This window comes from Saccopteryx bilineata, chromosome 2 (assembly GCF_036850765.1).
Source record: "Saccopteryx bilineata isolate mSacBil1 chromosome 2, mSacBil1_pri_phased_curated, whole genome shotgun sequence".
NCBI lineage: Eukaryota > Metazoa > Chordata > Mammalia > Chiroptera > Emballonuridae > Saccopteryx > Saccopteryx bilineata.
This window is the reverse complement of record NC_089491.1, coordinates 453,601-468,197: the sequence shown is the minus strand read 5'-3', so window position 1 is coordinate 468,197 and position 14,597 is coordinate 453,601. Positions and strand designations below refer to the sequence as shown.

Sequence of the window (14,597 nt, the reverse complement as noted above, 5' to 3'; positions counted from 1 at the left end):
ATGAGCAAAGGGAAGAACTAGCAAGGGTCAACTCTAGGCCCAAGGCCACATCCCCAGGGCCCTTCACCAGCATAAACTGGACACATGGGCATAGCAGATATTGGACCAACACCTACTGTGGCTCCAGCTCCCGGTGGCCATGGTGGATGGCAACCCCCAGGTCAAGGATATGGTAGAAGAGCCACAAGTCACCATAGAAAGCAACCAAATGTCAGCACTCAGCATGGTACTTGGTGGTCAGCTAAGACCCTGGGTTCTTCCCTTTCAAGGTAATTTTCTGATGAATAGTTGACAGCAGAATAATTTATGCTGGTCAGGGGATATAGATAGGCTGCAGTGCCAACTTGACCGCTCCCCACTGCCTATAGTCTTGTGCCTCCTTATCCCAGGAGCCTGTTTGAAGGCAGATTGTTAAGCACTCGAGGCCCATGCCTGGAAGACCACACAAACCCCAACATGCTCCCCAACACAGGCTCCCTACCCCAGTCCTGGCCAGAGCTGGTCTCTGGAAGGAGTTACCCCAGCCCTGGGATGTCCTAGGAGCTCAAGCCAGCTGTCTGCAGGGACGACTGCCTCTCAGGATCACACATATCCCATCCTCCAATAGTTCTGAGCCCATTACTCCTCAACCTAGTATCTGGAGGGACCTGGAACAGACCTCCATGTGTAGCAGAAGTGTCTCTGACCAAGGAAGTATGCCACACCTCACAGTGGCAGAGGGAGCTTCCAGGAGACAAGTGTGAGGTGTTGTGGAGGTCTGTCATCTTCAGAAAACCCCTCCTTCAGGGTCAAGACTGAGCCCTCTCCCTGCATGTTACCATCATCACCTGTTCCCTGGACACAGTATCCAGGACACCAAGCATGCAAAAGAAGCTACTAGAAGCTCAGCTCACAGTCCAAAGGTCACCACGGGGCTGTCCCAGCCAGGGAAAGCAGGGAGAAGGCACAGGAAGCTGGGAAGGTGACGGAAGAGCTCCACATGGGAAAATACAGCAGGGCCTATGGGGCCTGGGACAGCCCAGGACAGTCAAGCTGGGATGGCCAGCCTTCATTTTACCAGAAAGCAAGGCCACTACTGAAGTAGTTGCACCTGGAGACCAACCAGATGACAGCCACACAGCCTGGCTCCCTGCCCCAAGATGGCTGTACGAGGGATACTGCCAGGCGTAGTCTGTCCAGCACTAGGACATCCAGGGCTCCATGGAGGGAAGAGTGAGGCCCCGCCTTGTGGGCAGGGAGCAGAGCTCAGGCATCTTGTCTGCTTCAATTCACAGGTGGGGCCAAGACTCGCCAAGCAGAGCCCCCCACAGAGTTCCCAGCCACTCAGTGGAGTCCAGGTGAGAACTCCCCAGAGCAGGGCTGAGATCACGCCATGCCTACTCCACAGTGGCCAGCCAGCCTGTTCAGCCACAGGACAAGAACAGGTCTGGGCCTCACACTGCCAGCCACTCTGGAAAAACCCGGGAGCGAGGCAGCCCCACCGCCCGGGCCAGAGCTTAGCCCACTCGGGAACATGCTCAGCAGTAAGTGAGAAGAGCACAAAGGCTAGGTGACTGCCCTTTACTTTCCTTGTAGAGGTCGTGCCCCTGCGGCTGCACCCCAGGGGGCAGCTTGGCTCCCGGACAGTTTTGGATGTGTCCTGTCTGCTGTTTGAGGATTACAGCAAATGATTCTATTTGTAGTTTCTAACCCTCCCACTGCCTCCCCACCAAAAAAACTGTACATGAGTTTACAAACATATTAACATATAAATAATGAGAAGCATCCTGGCGGGAGCCTCCCCAACTGTCTCTAACTTGAGGGAACACTTCCAGGGAGGGCTGTGCCACAGCACAAGATGCCCATGACCAGAGGCTCTGCTGCGCTGCTCTGGGCACGTTGCTGGCTTCTTCAGCACCACCAGGTTCAACCACCAGCATGTCCGCGGTGCCCAAGGAAAGCCCGGAGCCGCACAGGGCTGTGCTGCCACCACACCCGGTCATCGGTCATCGCTCCGGCTCGAGCTCGTGCTGGAAGGGGCGCCTCTTCTCCCGACAGTGCTTCTTGTGGGCGGGCCAGTCCTTCTGCTGGCACTGGGAGCCACAGTACCGGGCGACCTGGCAGCGCCCACAGATGTTGAATTCCCGGAGCTGAAAAAACACAGAACAGGTGGTTTCAGTCACTCAGAGACCCTACATTTTTAGACAGGGAAGGATCGGTGACCCTAGCCCCTGAGGGGAGTGGAACGGCCCGGCATGCTCACCCCAGCTCCTACCTGCTTCTCGATCATTGTGCAGGGAGGGTAATGGCACTCGTAGTAGGTGCAGGAATTCTCCTCCTCCTCCACCACGTCCCCGTTGGCATTGTAGTACCTCGTCACGTTCAGGACGGGGAACTGCTCCTCAATGGGGTCCGTGGGCAGCTGCTGGATCGCGAGCCAGTACAAGCTTTGCTCCCTGAAGGAGAGAAGGGGACCAGCTCAAGGCACAGGTGACAATGGTGGGACAAGCTGTTTCTCTTGCTCAGGAGACCTTGCCCCAGTTTCTGTTATAGCAAGTAGACTTTCCTTTGGCCCACCTGTATTGTGTGGGCTTATCTCCTGGACATCAAGTATTTGACACACTTTGTCTTTCCACTAAAACAGCGGTTCTCAACCTGTGGGTCGCGACCCCAATGGCTTTAGGACTCCTGTGTTTTGGTCGTTCGACCCCCGCCGGGGTCACGACCCACAGGTTGAGAACAGCTGCACTAAAAGATGCAGAAAAGCACTGTCTTTTTCCCACCCCTGGGACGGAAAGACACACAGCAGGCACAGGGACCATGCAGTCTCAGTCCCAACACCCAGCCAATCCTGGGCCACCTGAGCAAGACCAGGCAGCCCCTCTCTCGGCTCATGGCCCCAGCAGTGCCTGCATCTACCCCTGGTTGGTCCTCTTCCCCTTCAATGCTGTGGGCCGCTCCACATCCTTCTGTCTATCCTGTGTGAGTGGACAGCAGAGTTGCAAGGGGAGAACTGCACCTGGCATGGGAGCAGTGATGCCCTAACAGGCAGCACCGTGAGCTCGAGGGCACAAGGCATATGTGGGGCAGCAGGCAGCGGCCCTGGAGCTGGGCTTCAAGGGAGGCACCACCTACACTTCAAAAGCAAACAAACAGGTCAGCCGCCCCTTCCACTCACCCACCCTCCAGGAGGACATGCCTGCAGGGACCTGGGTAAAGAGAGAAGGGTCACCTTCACCTAACACCGTACACAAAAATTAACTCAAACAATGAACCAAGGACCTAAACATAAGACCTCAAACAAAAGATCTCTTAGAAGAAAACAGGACAAAGGCTGCACTACACTGGACCTGGCAATCATCTCTTGAATATGATGTCAAAGACAAAGATGATAAAAGAAAAAAACAGACATATTAGCCTGACTGGTGGTGGCTCAGCAGCTACAGCATTGACCTGGGATGGTGAGGTCTACAGTTCGAAACTCGAGATCACTGACTTGACCATGGGCTTGCTGGCTTGACTGCAGGCTGGCCAGCTTCAGCATGGGGTAGCTAGCTTCATCACGGAATCATTCACATGATCCCAAGGTCAGTTACATGAGTCCAAAGGTCACTGGCTTGAGCAAGGGAAAGGGTCACTGGCTCTGCTTGAGCCACCCCCCCATCCAGCATGTATGAGAAGCAATGAACAACTAAATAAAAAGTGGCCTGACCAGGCGGTAGTGCAGTGGATAGAGCGTCGGACTGGGATGCAGAGGACCCAGGTTCGAGACCCTGAGGTCGCCAGCTTGAACACGGGCTCATCTGGTTTGAGCAATATTCCACCAGCCTAAGCCCAAGGTCGCTGGCTCGAGGAAGAGGTTACTCGGTCTGCTGAAGGCCTGCGGTCAAGGCACATATGAGAAAGCAATCAATGAACAACTAAGGTGTTGCAACGCGCAATGAAAAACTAATGATTGATGCTTCTCATCTCTCTCCATGCCTGTCTGTCTGTCCCTGTCTATCCCTCTCTCTGACTCAGTCTCTGTAAAAAAAAAAAAAGTGAAGCAACTATGAGTTGATGTTTCTCTCTTCTCCCCCTCTTTTCCTCCCTTCCTGTCTCTCTCTCTCACAACAACAAAAAGACATATTAGACTTTTTAAATTTTTGTGCATCAAAAAGACATCCACAGAATAAAAAAAGGCAACCTGCAGAATGAGAAAAAATATTTGCAAACCATATAACTAATAGGTTAATATCCAGAATATAATTCAACAACAGAATAAAAAAAAATCACCAAATTAAAAAACACACACACAATATAATTTAAAAATAGACAAACTGAATACACATTTCTCCAAATAATGGCCAAAAAGTACATGAAAACATTCTCAATCAACATCACTAGCCATAAGGAAAATGCAAATCAAAACTACAACACGAGCCTGACCTGTGGTGGCGCAGTGGATAAAGCGTTGACCTGGAAATGCTGAGGTCGCTAGTTCGAAACCCTGGGCTTGCCTGGTCAAGGCACATATGGGAGTTGATGCTTACAACTCCTCCCCTCTTCTCTCTCTCTGTCTCTCTCTCCTCTCTCCCTCTCTGTCTCTCTCTCCTCTCTAAAAATGAATTTAAAAAAAAAATTTTTTTTAAAACTACAATATGAAACTAACTCACACTTGTTATGGCTACTATAAAAAAAAACCTGAAGTGTTGGTAAGAAAATGGAGAAAAGTAAACTCTTGTGCACTGTGGGAATGTAAAATGGTGCAGCCACTGTAAAAACTGTATGAAGGACCCTCAAAAATTTATAAATATAACTGTCATATGACTGAGCAATCCAACTTCTGAGTAGATGCTCACAAGAATTGAAACGGCCCTGGCCGGTTGGCTCAGTGGTAGAACGTCGGCCTGGCATGTAGGAGTCCCGGGTTCGATTCCCGGCCAGGGCACAGAGGAGAAGCGCCCATCTGCTTCTCCACCCCTCCACCTCTCCTTCCTCTCTGTCTCTCTCCTCCCCTCCCGCAGCCAAGGCTCCACTGGAGCAAAGTTGACCCGGGCACTCAGGATGGCTCTACTGCCTCAGGCCCTGGAATGGCTCTGGTTGCTAGAGTGAAGTCCCAGATGGGCAAAGCATCGCCCCCTGGTGGGCATGCCGAGTGGATCCCGGTCGGGCGCATGCCGGAGTTTGACTGCCTCCCAGTTTTTGGCTTCGGAAAAATACCAAAAAAAAAAAAAAAAAAATGGAAACGAGGGTGGTGAAGAGATACTTACAGCCACAGTCACAGCAGCACTGATCACAAAAGCTAAAACATGGGCCTGACCAGCGGTGGCGCAGTGCATAGAGCCTCAGCCTGCGACGCTGTGGCCCAGGCTCTAAACCCCGAGGTTGCTAGCTTCAGCATGGCATCATCAATGATCCCACGGTCACTGGCTTGAGCCCAAGGTCACTGGCTAGGCTGGAGCCCCCTGGTCAAGCCACATATGTGAAGCAATCAATGAACAACTAAAACAGTGGTTCTCAAACTTTTTGAAGTCGGGGCGCATTTAAAATCGTACAAATAGGCCCTGTCCGGTTGGCTCAGCGGTAGAGCGTCGGCCTGGCGTGCAGGAGTCCCGGGTTCAATTCCCGGCCAGGGCACACAGGAGAAGCGCCCATCTGCTTCTCCACCCTTCCCCCTCTCCTTCCTCTCTCTCTCTTCCCCTCCTGCAGCCAAGGCTCCATTGGAGCAAAGTTGGCCCGGGCACTGAGGATGGCTCTGTGGCCTCTGCCTCAGGTGCTAGAATGGCTCTGGATGCAACAGAGCGACTCCCCAGAGGGGCACAGCATCGTCCCCTGGTGGGTATGCCGGGTGGATCCCGGTCGGGCACATGCGGGAGTCTGACTGTCTCCCCATTTCCAGCTTCGGAAAAATGAAAGAAAAAAAATCCTACAAATAATTGTAGGCACGCTATATACAAATTTCTGAGAAATGTTATAATAATTAAGTCAAATATTAAAGGAAAAAAATATCAAGTCCAAGCGTGCTTTTATGGTAATTAAACAAAATAAATACAACAAAATTGAATTTAGTCCGACATTAAAAACCATTTTTATGTTACATTTTCATGTTTTCATAAAAAAGGGATTAAAAAATTTAAAAACAACAAAAGTTATCTTTATACACACACACACACACACACACACACACACACACACTCTCTCTCTCTTAGTAAGATTTAGTAAATTATGCAGGTCCCAGGGCGAATGTGTTAATTTTTTTCATTCTTGTGTTTATGAGAAACATGAGCCTGTGTCCTAGCGATTTCTTCAATGTTTGGACATATATTTAAAAGGCTGCCTGACCAGGCGGTGGCGCAGTGGATAGAGCGTTGGACTGGGATGCAGAGGACCCAGGTTCAAGACCCCAAGGTCACCAGCTTGAGCGCGGATTTGAGCAAAAGCTCACCAGCGTGGCCCAAGGTCGCTGGATCGAGCAAGGGGTTACTCGGTCTGCTGAAGGCCCGCAGTCAAGGCACATATGAGAAAGCAATCAATGAACAACTAAGGTGTCGCAACAGCAACGAAAAACTGCTGATTGATGCTTCTCAACTCTCCATTCCTGTCTGTCTGTCCCTATCTATCCCTCTGACTCTCTCTGTCCCTATAAAAAAAAGAAAAAAAAAAGGCAAATTCTTATTTCCTCGTCAATACATTGAAGAATTTCTCTTTTTACTCTTTTTTTTCCCTTCTATTTTGTATTTTTCTTAAGTTGGAAACGGGAGGCAAACAGACTCCCGCATGCGCACAACCAGGATCCACCCGGCATGCCCACCAGGGGGCGATGCTCTGCCCATCTGGGGCGTTGCTCTGTTGCGACCAGAGCCACTCTAGCGCCTGAGGTAGAGGCCACAGAGCCATCCTCAGTGCCCGGGCCAACTTTGCTCCAATGGAGCCTTGGCTGTGGGAGGGGAGGAGAGAGACAGAGAGGAAGGAGAGATGGAGGGGTGGAGAAGCAGATGGGTGCCTCTCCTGTGTGCCCTGGCCGGGAATCGAACCCAGGACTCCTGCATGCCAGGCCAACGCTCTACCACTGAGCCAACTGGCCAGGGCCTCTTTTTACTCTTAATTGTGTTGAACGTAGAAAAATTCTAATTCACATAAATAGGATGTTGAAAATTGTAGTAAAATGTTCAAAGCTTTTTTAGATATTGCCACATATTCTTCTTTCATAGAAATCCAAAAGGCTTCAAGAGACAATTCCTTATGTTTAATCATCAATCCAAAACCTCCACCATATACATCATCTTAACTTGACACCAAAGGATAGAAGAAACTTGCCTCCAGTCTTTCCCGGGAACATGGGGGGTAGTGTAAACAATCCAGCACCACAGCTTAACAGCCTTTTGCAACCTAATCAGGCAAGTGAGGTGGGGGGTTGGGCAGACTGTCAGCTTACAGCCAATTCCCCACACCTCTGTCCCCAAAATATCTATACTCCAAAAACCCTGTTGGTTTTTTGGTCCCCAACAGGCACATATTTCTCTGGAATACCATAGGGCCCACCTGGAAATCTTCTAGGGCACACCAGTGCTCCCTGGAGCACACTTTGAAAACCACTGAACTAAAGTGACACAACTATGAATTGAAGCTTATCATCTCTCTACCTTCCTGTCTCTTTCTCTCTCACTCGCTTAAAAAAAAAAAAAGAAAGGCCCTGGTCGGTTGGCTCAGTGGTAGAGCATCGGCCTGGTGTGCAGGAGTCCCGGGTTCAATTCCCAGCCAGGGCACACAGGAGAAGCACCCATCTGCTTCTCCACCCTTCCCCCTCTCCTTCCTCTCTGTCTCTCTCTTCCCCTCCTGCAGCCAATGCTCCATTGGAGCAAAGTTGGCCCGGGCACTGAGGATGGCTCCATGGCCTCTGCCTCAGGCGCTAGAATGGCTCTGGTGGCAACAGAGCAACACCCCAGATGGGCAGAGCATCGCCCCCTGGTGAGCGTGCCGGGTGGATCCCGGTCGGGCGCATGCGGGAGTCTGTCTGACTGCCTCCCCATTTCCAACTTCAGAAAAATACAAAAAGAAAAAAGAAAAAGAGATACAAGCTGAAATGTGGAAGCAATCCCAGCACCCACTGATAGACAAAGGGTAAGGAAAATACAGTATATAAATATAAGGGCGTATCATTCAGCCTTAAAAAGGAAAGGACGACAGATTTCACAACCCAGAGACCCCATAAGGAGCAGACCGTCGCTAGGTGACAGGGTGGGCAGGACACTCGTGCAGGGTCATGCAGGGTCAGGGAGGGCAGGCCCAGCACCAACACTGGGCACGGATGCACTGGACGGTGGGGGGCCGTGGACGCTGCTGGCCTGCCGGCTGAGCTGCCCTTCCTCGTCGGTGATACCACAATCTCCATTCTGTTTGATGGACCGGCTGTCCCTTCCCCAGCGCCTGGGCAGAAAAGTGAGCTAAAGCAGGCTAACTAACGATCCCAGAGCTTCCTGACGCCTTGGGGACACTGACCCTGTGGAAAGCGGGTCTGCAGCTCTGGTGACCACTTCAGAGGAAGAACTAGAGGTGGCAGCACTGTGGTGGTCCACACCTAAGCTCGTGGAGACAAGTACCCTATCCTTGCTTCAGCCAAAGTGGACCTGGTTCCTGTCACTTTCAACCAAAACTATTAAAAGAAGATCAATTTCCCTCAAGAACAGGTAATTTTAGAGCCATACTTAATATCAGAGAAGAGAACCCAGAGGCATGAGGTGGGCTCTGGTGGAAACAGCAGGATCATGAGGCCTGGACCCCACCCCACGCCTCTTGCCCTGAAGAGCACAGTAGGAAGTCAGAGTGTGCAGGACCCTCCAGAGAGCCGCAGCATAGGGGGTGTAGCCTCCTGAGAGCCTCGGGACCACTCCCTCCCCACCAACCACGCTTGGCCTCACACTCCTGCCGCTTCCACCTCCGCTGCTCAGGGCTCTGACAGGACCCTGAGTGACAACTGCAACCGTTCGCCCAGTCTCCATCTGCCAAGATCCTGAGAAACCCTGACTCGTCCAGCCTCCCTCACATGTCTGCTGTAGTCATCACGCCCAGTCAGGGAAAGCTGCCCAGAAGCCTGAGGACATGCACAGGAACCCCAGGAGCCCCTCAGAGCCTGTAATGCACACTTAGCTCCTGTCCTGCTGCTGGTCTCCCAACTCATCCCAAGAGCCCCGTGAAGATCTCAGCTGGGCTACTCCTGAGGCCCCAGGAACTGCCCCCAAAGTGACCCACCCACCTAAGAGGAATGCCTGTGTTGTCCTGAGCACAAAGGCTGTTTTCAGGATCACAGAGAGGAGGAGACTGAGCCCCCAAACCACACCGTCTTGCTCCCCTAAACCAATGCACACACAGTTTAGCAAAGAGCATGACAAAAAGACTGGTCTGTATGCACAAGGGGTTTCCCTAAGGAACAGACACCTCACATGCCTCGGGACATGGAAAAGTCCTACCCACCTGCAGATGTCCAGCTCAGACAACCTTTCTCCTCAATAGCGCCGATCATCAGAAGATCCACCCAAAAAAGATAATCATGAGAATCTTACCCAACTCCAAGAAAAAAAGAAAGACACTACACTTCAGTGGAAAGTAACCAAGGTCCCCAAACCAGAAAAGCATCAGAGCAGAGACACAGGCCTCTCTTGGTCATGAGAGCTTAGAGGAGGCCATTCTCAAAAGCAGCTGTGCCACCATCGCCAGGCTAGAGAAGACCCACCTTTGTTTGCTGGAAGTCTCTTCAGCTTTGGGCCGCCAGCCCCACGGCACCAGCTGCAGGTTATCCAGGCGATTGTCCACGGTCACAGCGTTGAGATGCACTACCTGAAACCCCGGAGCGATGCCTCCCCTATGCCGCTCCCTAGGAAACAAACAGCTCTCTCGATCCACCTCCCAGACCTTCCCAAAACTTCACCCCTGTGATCAGAACAGGTCCCTCGTCACACTGACGGGGACGCCTGGAGCACGGCTGCCCAGAGGAATCCAAGGGTGTCAGTCCATGGCCCAAACAGGATCACCGATGTTGCCCATTCTGCCTCTGGCTTGAACAGCTAGGCCATAGGGAGCCAAGGCTGGAACTCCAAACCGCCTAACATATAACCTAGAAAATGCCCTATCGGAGTGGTCCCCAAAACAGTGGTCCATAAGTGTACACCGAGGACAGCATCCCCTTCCCCACATCCCACTAACAGACCCAGCAAAAGCCCAGAGGGGACCAGACCCCACCTTCCCTGGGAGGCTGTGTCCTCCCAGTGAGCAGTGGAACAGAAAGAGCACTTGGTCTGGAGCCTTAAGGTGTCCTGGCAGTGCCACAGCGTGTAGCCCCTCCTGAGTTAGTGGCAGTGGCACAAAAGCACGAGGGCAGGAGGCTTCCCTGGCTCCACACACCCCATACAGCAGGACCCAGGGGGAAGCAGGGAGTTCAAAAATACCCACCACAGCAGCTCGTGCAGCAGCCTTCCCGAGCCCCTTCCTCGATTCTTGTCAAAGGCGTACGCGAATATCTTAGCACCATTGCCATCTGCATCTACTTCCATCCGGGCCTGAGAGGAAATAAGACACGGTTCTGTTTAAGAGCTCCGATTCTCGGCAACTGTTCAAATACCTTTTAGGAAAACTGAGTGAAGTGAATGAGCCAGAGGGACAGAGAGAGGCCAGGCCGGTTCCTGGGACCTTGGAAGTCTGCAGAGACTCCCAGACACATGGTATGAGAAGCCAGCCATGTCCCAACAAGCACTCTCCTGTGTGTGAGCAAGACACACGAACTATTCTGCAAGATACTGTGGACACAGAGAAGTAAACCTTCCTACCCTTAAAAAACACACACGATCCAATGAGAAAGACAAACCCCTGCACGAGAAACTACTGCAAGAGCACGAAGGGCTAGGAGGAGTGCGCTGGGTCCAGGCTCCCGGGGGGCTTCTGCAAGGGAGGGGCACATGGGTGAGGCCTGGGTCCGAAAAGAAGCTGGTCCAGTAAAGAGAGAGAAAGGAGGGGCCCTCGGGGAGACAGGAGGAAGGAGAACACCGGACACCAGGAGGGACAGGGCCCAGGCCAGAGGGAAGGTGGGTGGCACTGGACAGTCTCCTAAGGAGCGAGGGCTTGTCCAATTAAAATTCAGTCACACACATGACACAACCAGCCTCTTTTCCAGGACGAGCCCTGACAACCACGATGGCCGTGGGGGAGGACCAGTGTCACAGAGGAAGCAATGAGAACTGGGTTCTGTGCCTTGGGACAATGCTCTAACCAACCGAGCTATCCAGCCAGGTCCCAAAACCTGTGTTCTGAATGGAGCCTCACAGACCCTCACGTCACGGGGAAGAAAACCATCCCTTACAACCCTCCCCAGGCACCGGCCAAAAGCAGGCGAGCAAAGGGAGGCCATCCTTACCTCGAAGGAGTAGCCCTCCACCAGTGGGATGTCCTGCTCGTCTATCAGAGTGTACTTGGTCTACAAATTAACCACATTACAAGTTACATTTGAAATCCGGGTAAGGTACTGGTAACAGGCAGGAATGACCCCTTCAGAGTAATAGAGTTCATTCAGCAAGTGAGGGGTGTGGGCAGTCTACCACAAATGCCAAAAGTTGGTCATTTCCCACCCAAGACTGCACCAGAGGAGCAGGTATCCCGCTGCACTTCCCATCTGCAGGAGACTAACCATAAGAACTGGTAACCTCTATTCTGTGTTTTAATGTGCCAATAAATCTAGTCCAACATGGTGTTTTCGCTGGAGTAGAGGGAGGGGACCGGGATGGAGGCACAATGTCCAGACGGTTTCAATTAATGTTTATTTATGAAGCAGAGTAATCGGTACACAACTACCCACTGAATTGTCCTTTCAGTTTTTCTGTTCCAAGCAAAAGCTTTAAAGGGTAACATTAATGCCACCAGCCACTAAGTTAGAAGGTGTCTCAGAACTGATGGGAGCCCACCCTTCCCTAGTTCAAAAGTCGCATCCCTCTTGCACGAGGGTCAGTAAACGACCGTTCTCACTCTTGCTTGGAAAGCTTTTTTTCTAGGATCTGAGTCGTTTTACCTTCGTCTGACTGCCTCTGCTCCTCTCTCCCACCCGAAGCTTCCTCCGCCGGTGATGGGAACAGGGTTCCCATCCAGGGTAAGGTCCACGGCGGGTGCCGCTGCACGGCCGACCGGCCGGCCGGCCGGCTCCTGGAAAGAGCCAAGTCTCCATCCCCACAGGTGCTTCCTAGGAAGCCCCAGCCTCGAACCCGCGGAGGGCGGGGCCGGGTAAGGGAGAGCAGCAAGAGGCCCTGCTCCGACGAGGCCCACCGAGGCTCAGCGAGACGGAGCCACCGCTGGCAGCGTGCAGCCTGCGCGAAGCTCCACCAGGACCCGCAGGCGCCCCGCGGCGCGCACACACCGGTCTCAACCAGAAGTGAGCGCGCGACATCGGAAGGGCGCTGCGCTCCCCGCGCCGCAGGTGCAGCTGTCGCCGCCTCCTCCTCCTCCGCCTCCTGGGCCAAGGCGAACGGTCGGAGCCCCAGGCCGCGGCCCGAGCAGAGCGGCCGCGCGAGGATACACCGCCGGCCCGCCACCCGCACAAACGCGGGGCCCTGCGCCCCCGGCCAGGCCCCGCGCCCCTGGCCGCCCAGCCCCGCGCTTTCGGCCCCGCGCCCACCGGCCCGGCCCCCAGCCCCGCGCCACTCACCTTCCCGGCCACCCGGCCGAGCCGCACGATGCCCAATTTGAAGTCGGTCATGGCCAGGCCTGCGCTCGGCCGGCGGCGCCGCTCCCTCGGGAGGCGCCGGGCCGGGGCGGGGCCGCGGCGCGCCGGGCGAGCTGAACGGGCGGGTGCGCAGGGGTCAGGTCCGGGCAGCCGGGCGGGACGAGGCTGGGCCGGGCTCGGGCCGGGCTCAGGCCGCGCAGCCGCCGCCACCGCCACCGCCACCGCCGCCGCCTCGCGCCCGCCGGACCTGCCACGCGCCGCCGCTGCCGCCGCGCGCACCACCGCGAGCGGAGCCGAGGGCGGGGCGCGGCGCGGACACACCCCCCGCCCACCGCCTCCCGGCCAATAGTGGAGCGCGCCCTGCCCCAGCCGGCGCGCGCCGCCCCGTCGCGGCCAATGGGGAGCGGCCGAGTGCGCCGGCGCGCCGCGGGGCAGTGCGAGCGCGGGGGAGGGGCGCGGCCGGGGGGCGGTGCCTGCGCGGCCGCCTCGCGGACGTCAGTTTCGCGGGAAGCTTTGTGCGGGCGTCCGCGCTCTCGATTGCCGTTCTAGATCTCGCGCTTGACCCCTGACCTCGCGCCCCTTCCCGGAGCTCACGCTGGACCCTGTGCCGTCCGACCCTGCGCTGCACCAACCCCTCCGCCCGCCCCTGGTTCCGCGCCCCGGGGCTTGTCCCGCGGGTCCCGCAGGTGGGGTGTCTGCAGCGCTCCCCGCGGCTCCCCAGAAACGGCTCCGCATCCGGAGGCAGCGGGCCGGGGCACAGGGTGAGGCCAGGACCCCGGAGCTTCTGGCCACCATGGAGCAGGGCAGGGGGCTTTGCACCCGCAGGACGTGGGAAAAGGCCCGAGCTGAGCGCCCTTCTCCATCCCCGGCCACCGCGTCTCCTCCTCACGGGGCCCTGATCGGGACCACGGTGGCCGCCCCCCACCCCAGGTTGCACCCCGATCGGGATCACGGTGGCCGTCCCCCACCCCAGGCTGCACCAACCTTCCCTTCCCTGGGCCTCAGGCTCCTTAACTGTGGTGGAACGATGCCCAAAGCACCGACAGCCTAGTCCAGGGACTCCCAGGCCTGCGGTCCTTAGGGGGCCTGCCTACCTCCCAGGTCTCTTGGCAACCACTGCAGCCTGGCTTTCATCCCCAGGACCCACTGAAACTACTCGGTACCATTGCACACAAATTTAAAGCCCCTGCTCGTAATCCAGGAAAGAAAGTGGGAAAAGCCCATGCTAAGTGAGTTATGTGCGTGTTAGAAAACAATACATGCTCTGGGGGAAACATGGAGATCAGCGTTAGGGGTTGGGGGTCCCGGTGAAGGTGGGAGCAGAGTGGGCCTCATTGACAAGTCAGTTTGAACCAACAGTGGAGGGAGAGAGGATGTGAGTCATGTAGGCACATAGGGAAGATGAGCGTTGCTGGCAGCGGGAAGAGCCAATGTAAAGGCCCTGAACCGGGAACATTTCTGGCATGTTTGAAAATGAAGGTGGCCATTGTGTCCAGACTGCAGTGAGCGGGGAGCAATAGGCTTTTGTAGGGGCTTTGACTTTTATACTCAGAAAGCAACATGAGATACCACCTCACAGCTGTCAGAATGATTATCATTAACAAGCAGGTGTTGGCAAGGATGTGGAGAAAAGGAAACCTTCCTGCATTGTTGCCGGCATTACAGATTGGTGCAACCACTATGGAGAACAGTATGGAGATTCCGCAAAAAAAATGTTAAAAATAGAACTGCCATATAACCCTGCAGTTCCACTTCTGAGTATTTATCTGAAGAAGTCTAAAACAGTAATTCGAAATGCACCCCTATGTTCGTTGCAGCGTTATTTACAATAGCCAAGATATGGAAGGAATCCAAGTACCCATCAATAGATGAGTAGAGCCTGACCAGGCAGTGGTTCAGTGAATAGAGCATTGGACTGGGACGCATAGGACCCAGG

At 54.5% G+C, this 14,597-nt stretch overlaps 1 protein-coding gene across 1 annotated transcript; it reads right to left on the bottom strand.

Annotated features, from left to right (window-relative positions):
• Positions 1–1,546: 1,546 nt before the first annotated feature.
• Positions 1,547–12,953, bottom strand: ZMYND19 (zinc finger MYND-type containing 19). The gene is made up of 6 exons (XM_066255593.1): positions 12,644–12,953; positions 11,366–11,425; positions 10,408–10,514; positions 9,692–9,832; positions 2,255–2,435; positions 1,547–2,129 (listed from the first exon to the last, which is right to left on the bottom strand). Exons 1-6 carry the CDS (start codon positions 12,692–12,694, stop codon positions 1,986–1,988), a joined length of 684 nt encoding a protein of 227 aa, XP_066111690.1. The 5' UTR covers positions 12,695–12,953; the 3' UTR covers positions 1,547–1,985.
• Positions 12,954–14,597: the final 1,644 nt, after the last annotated feature.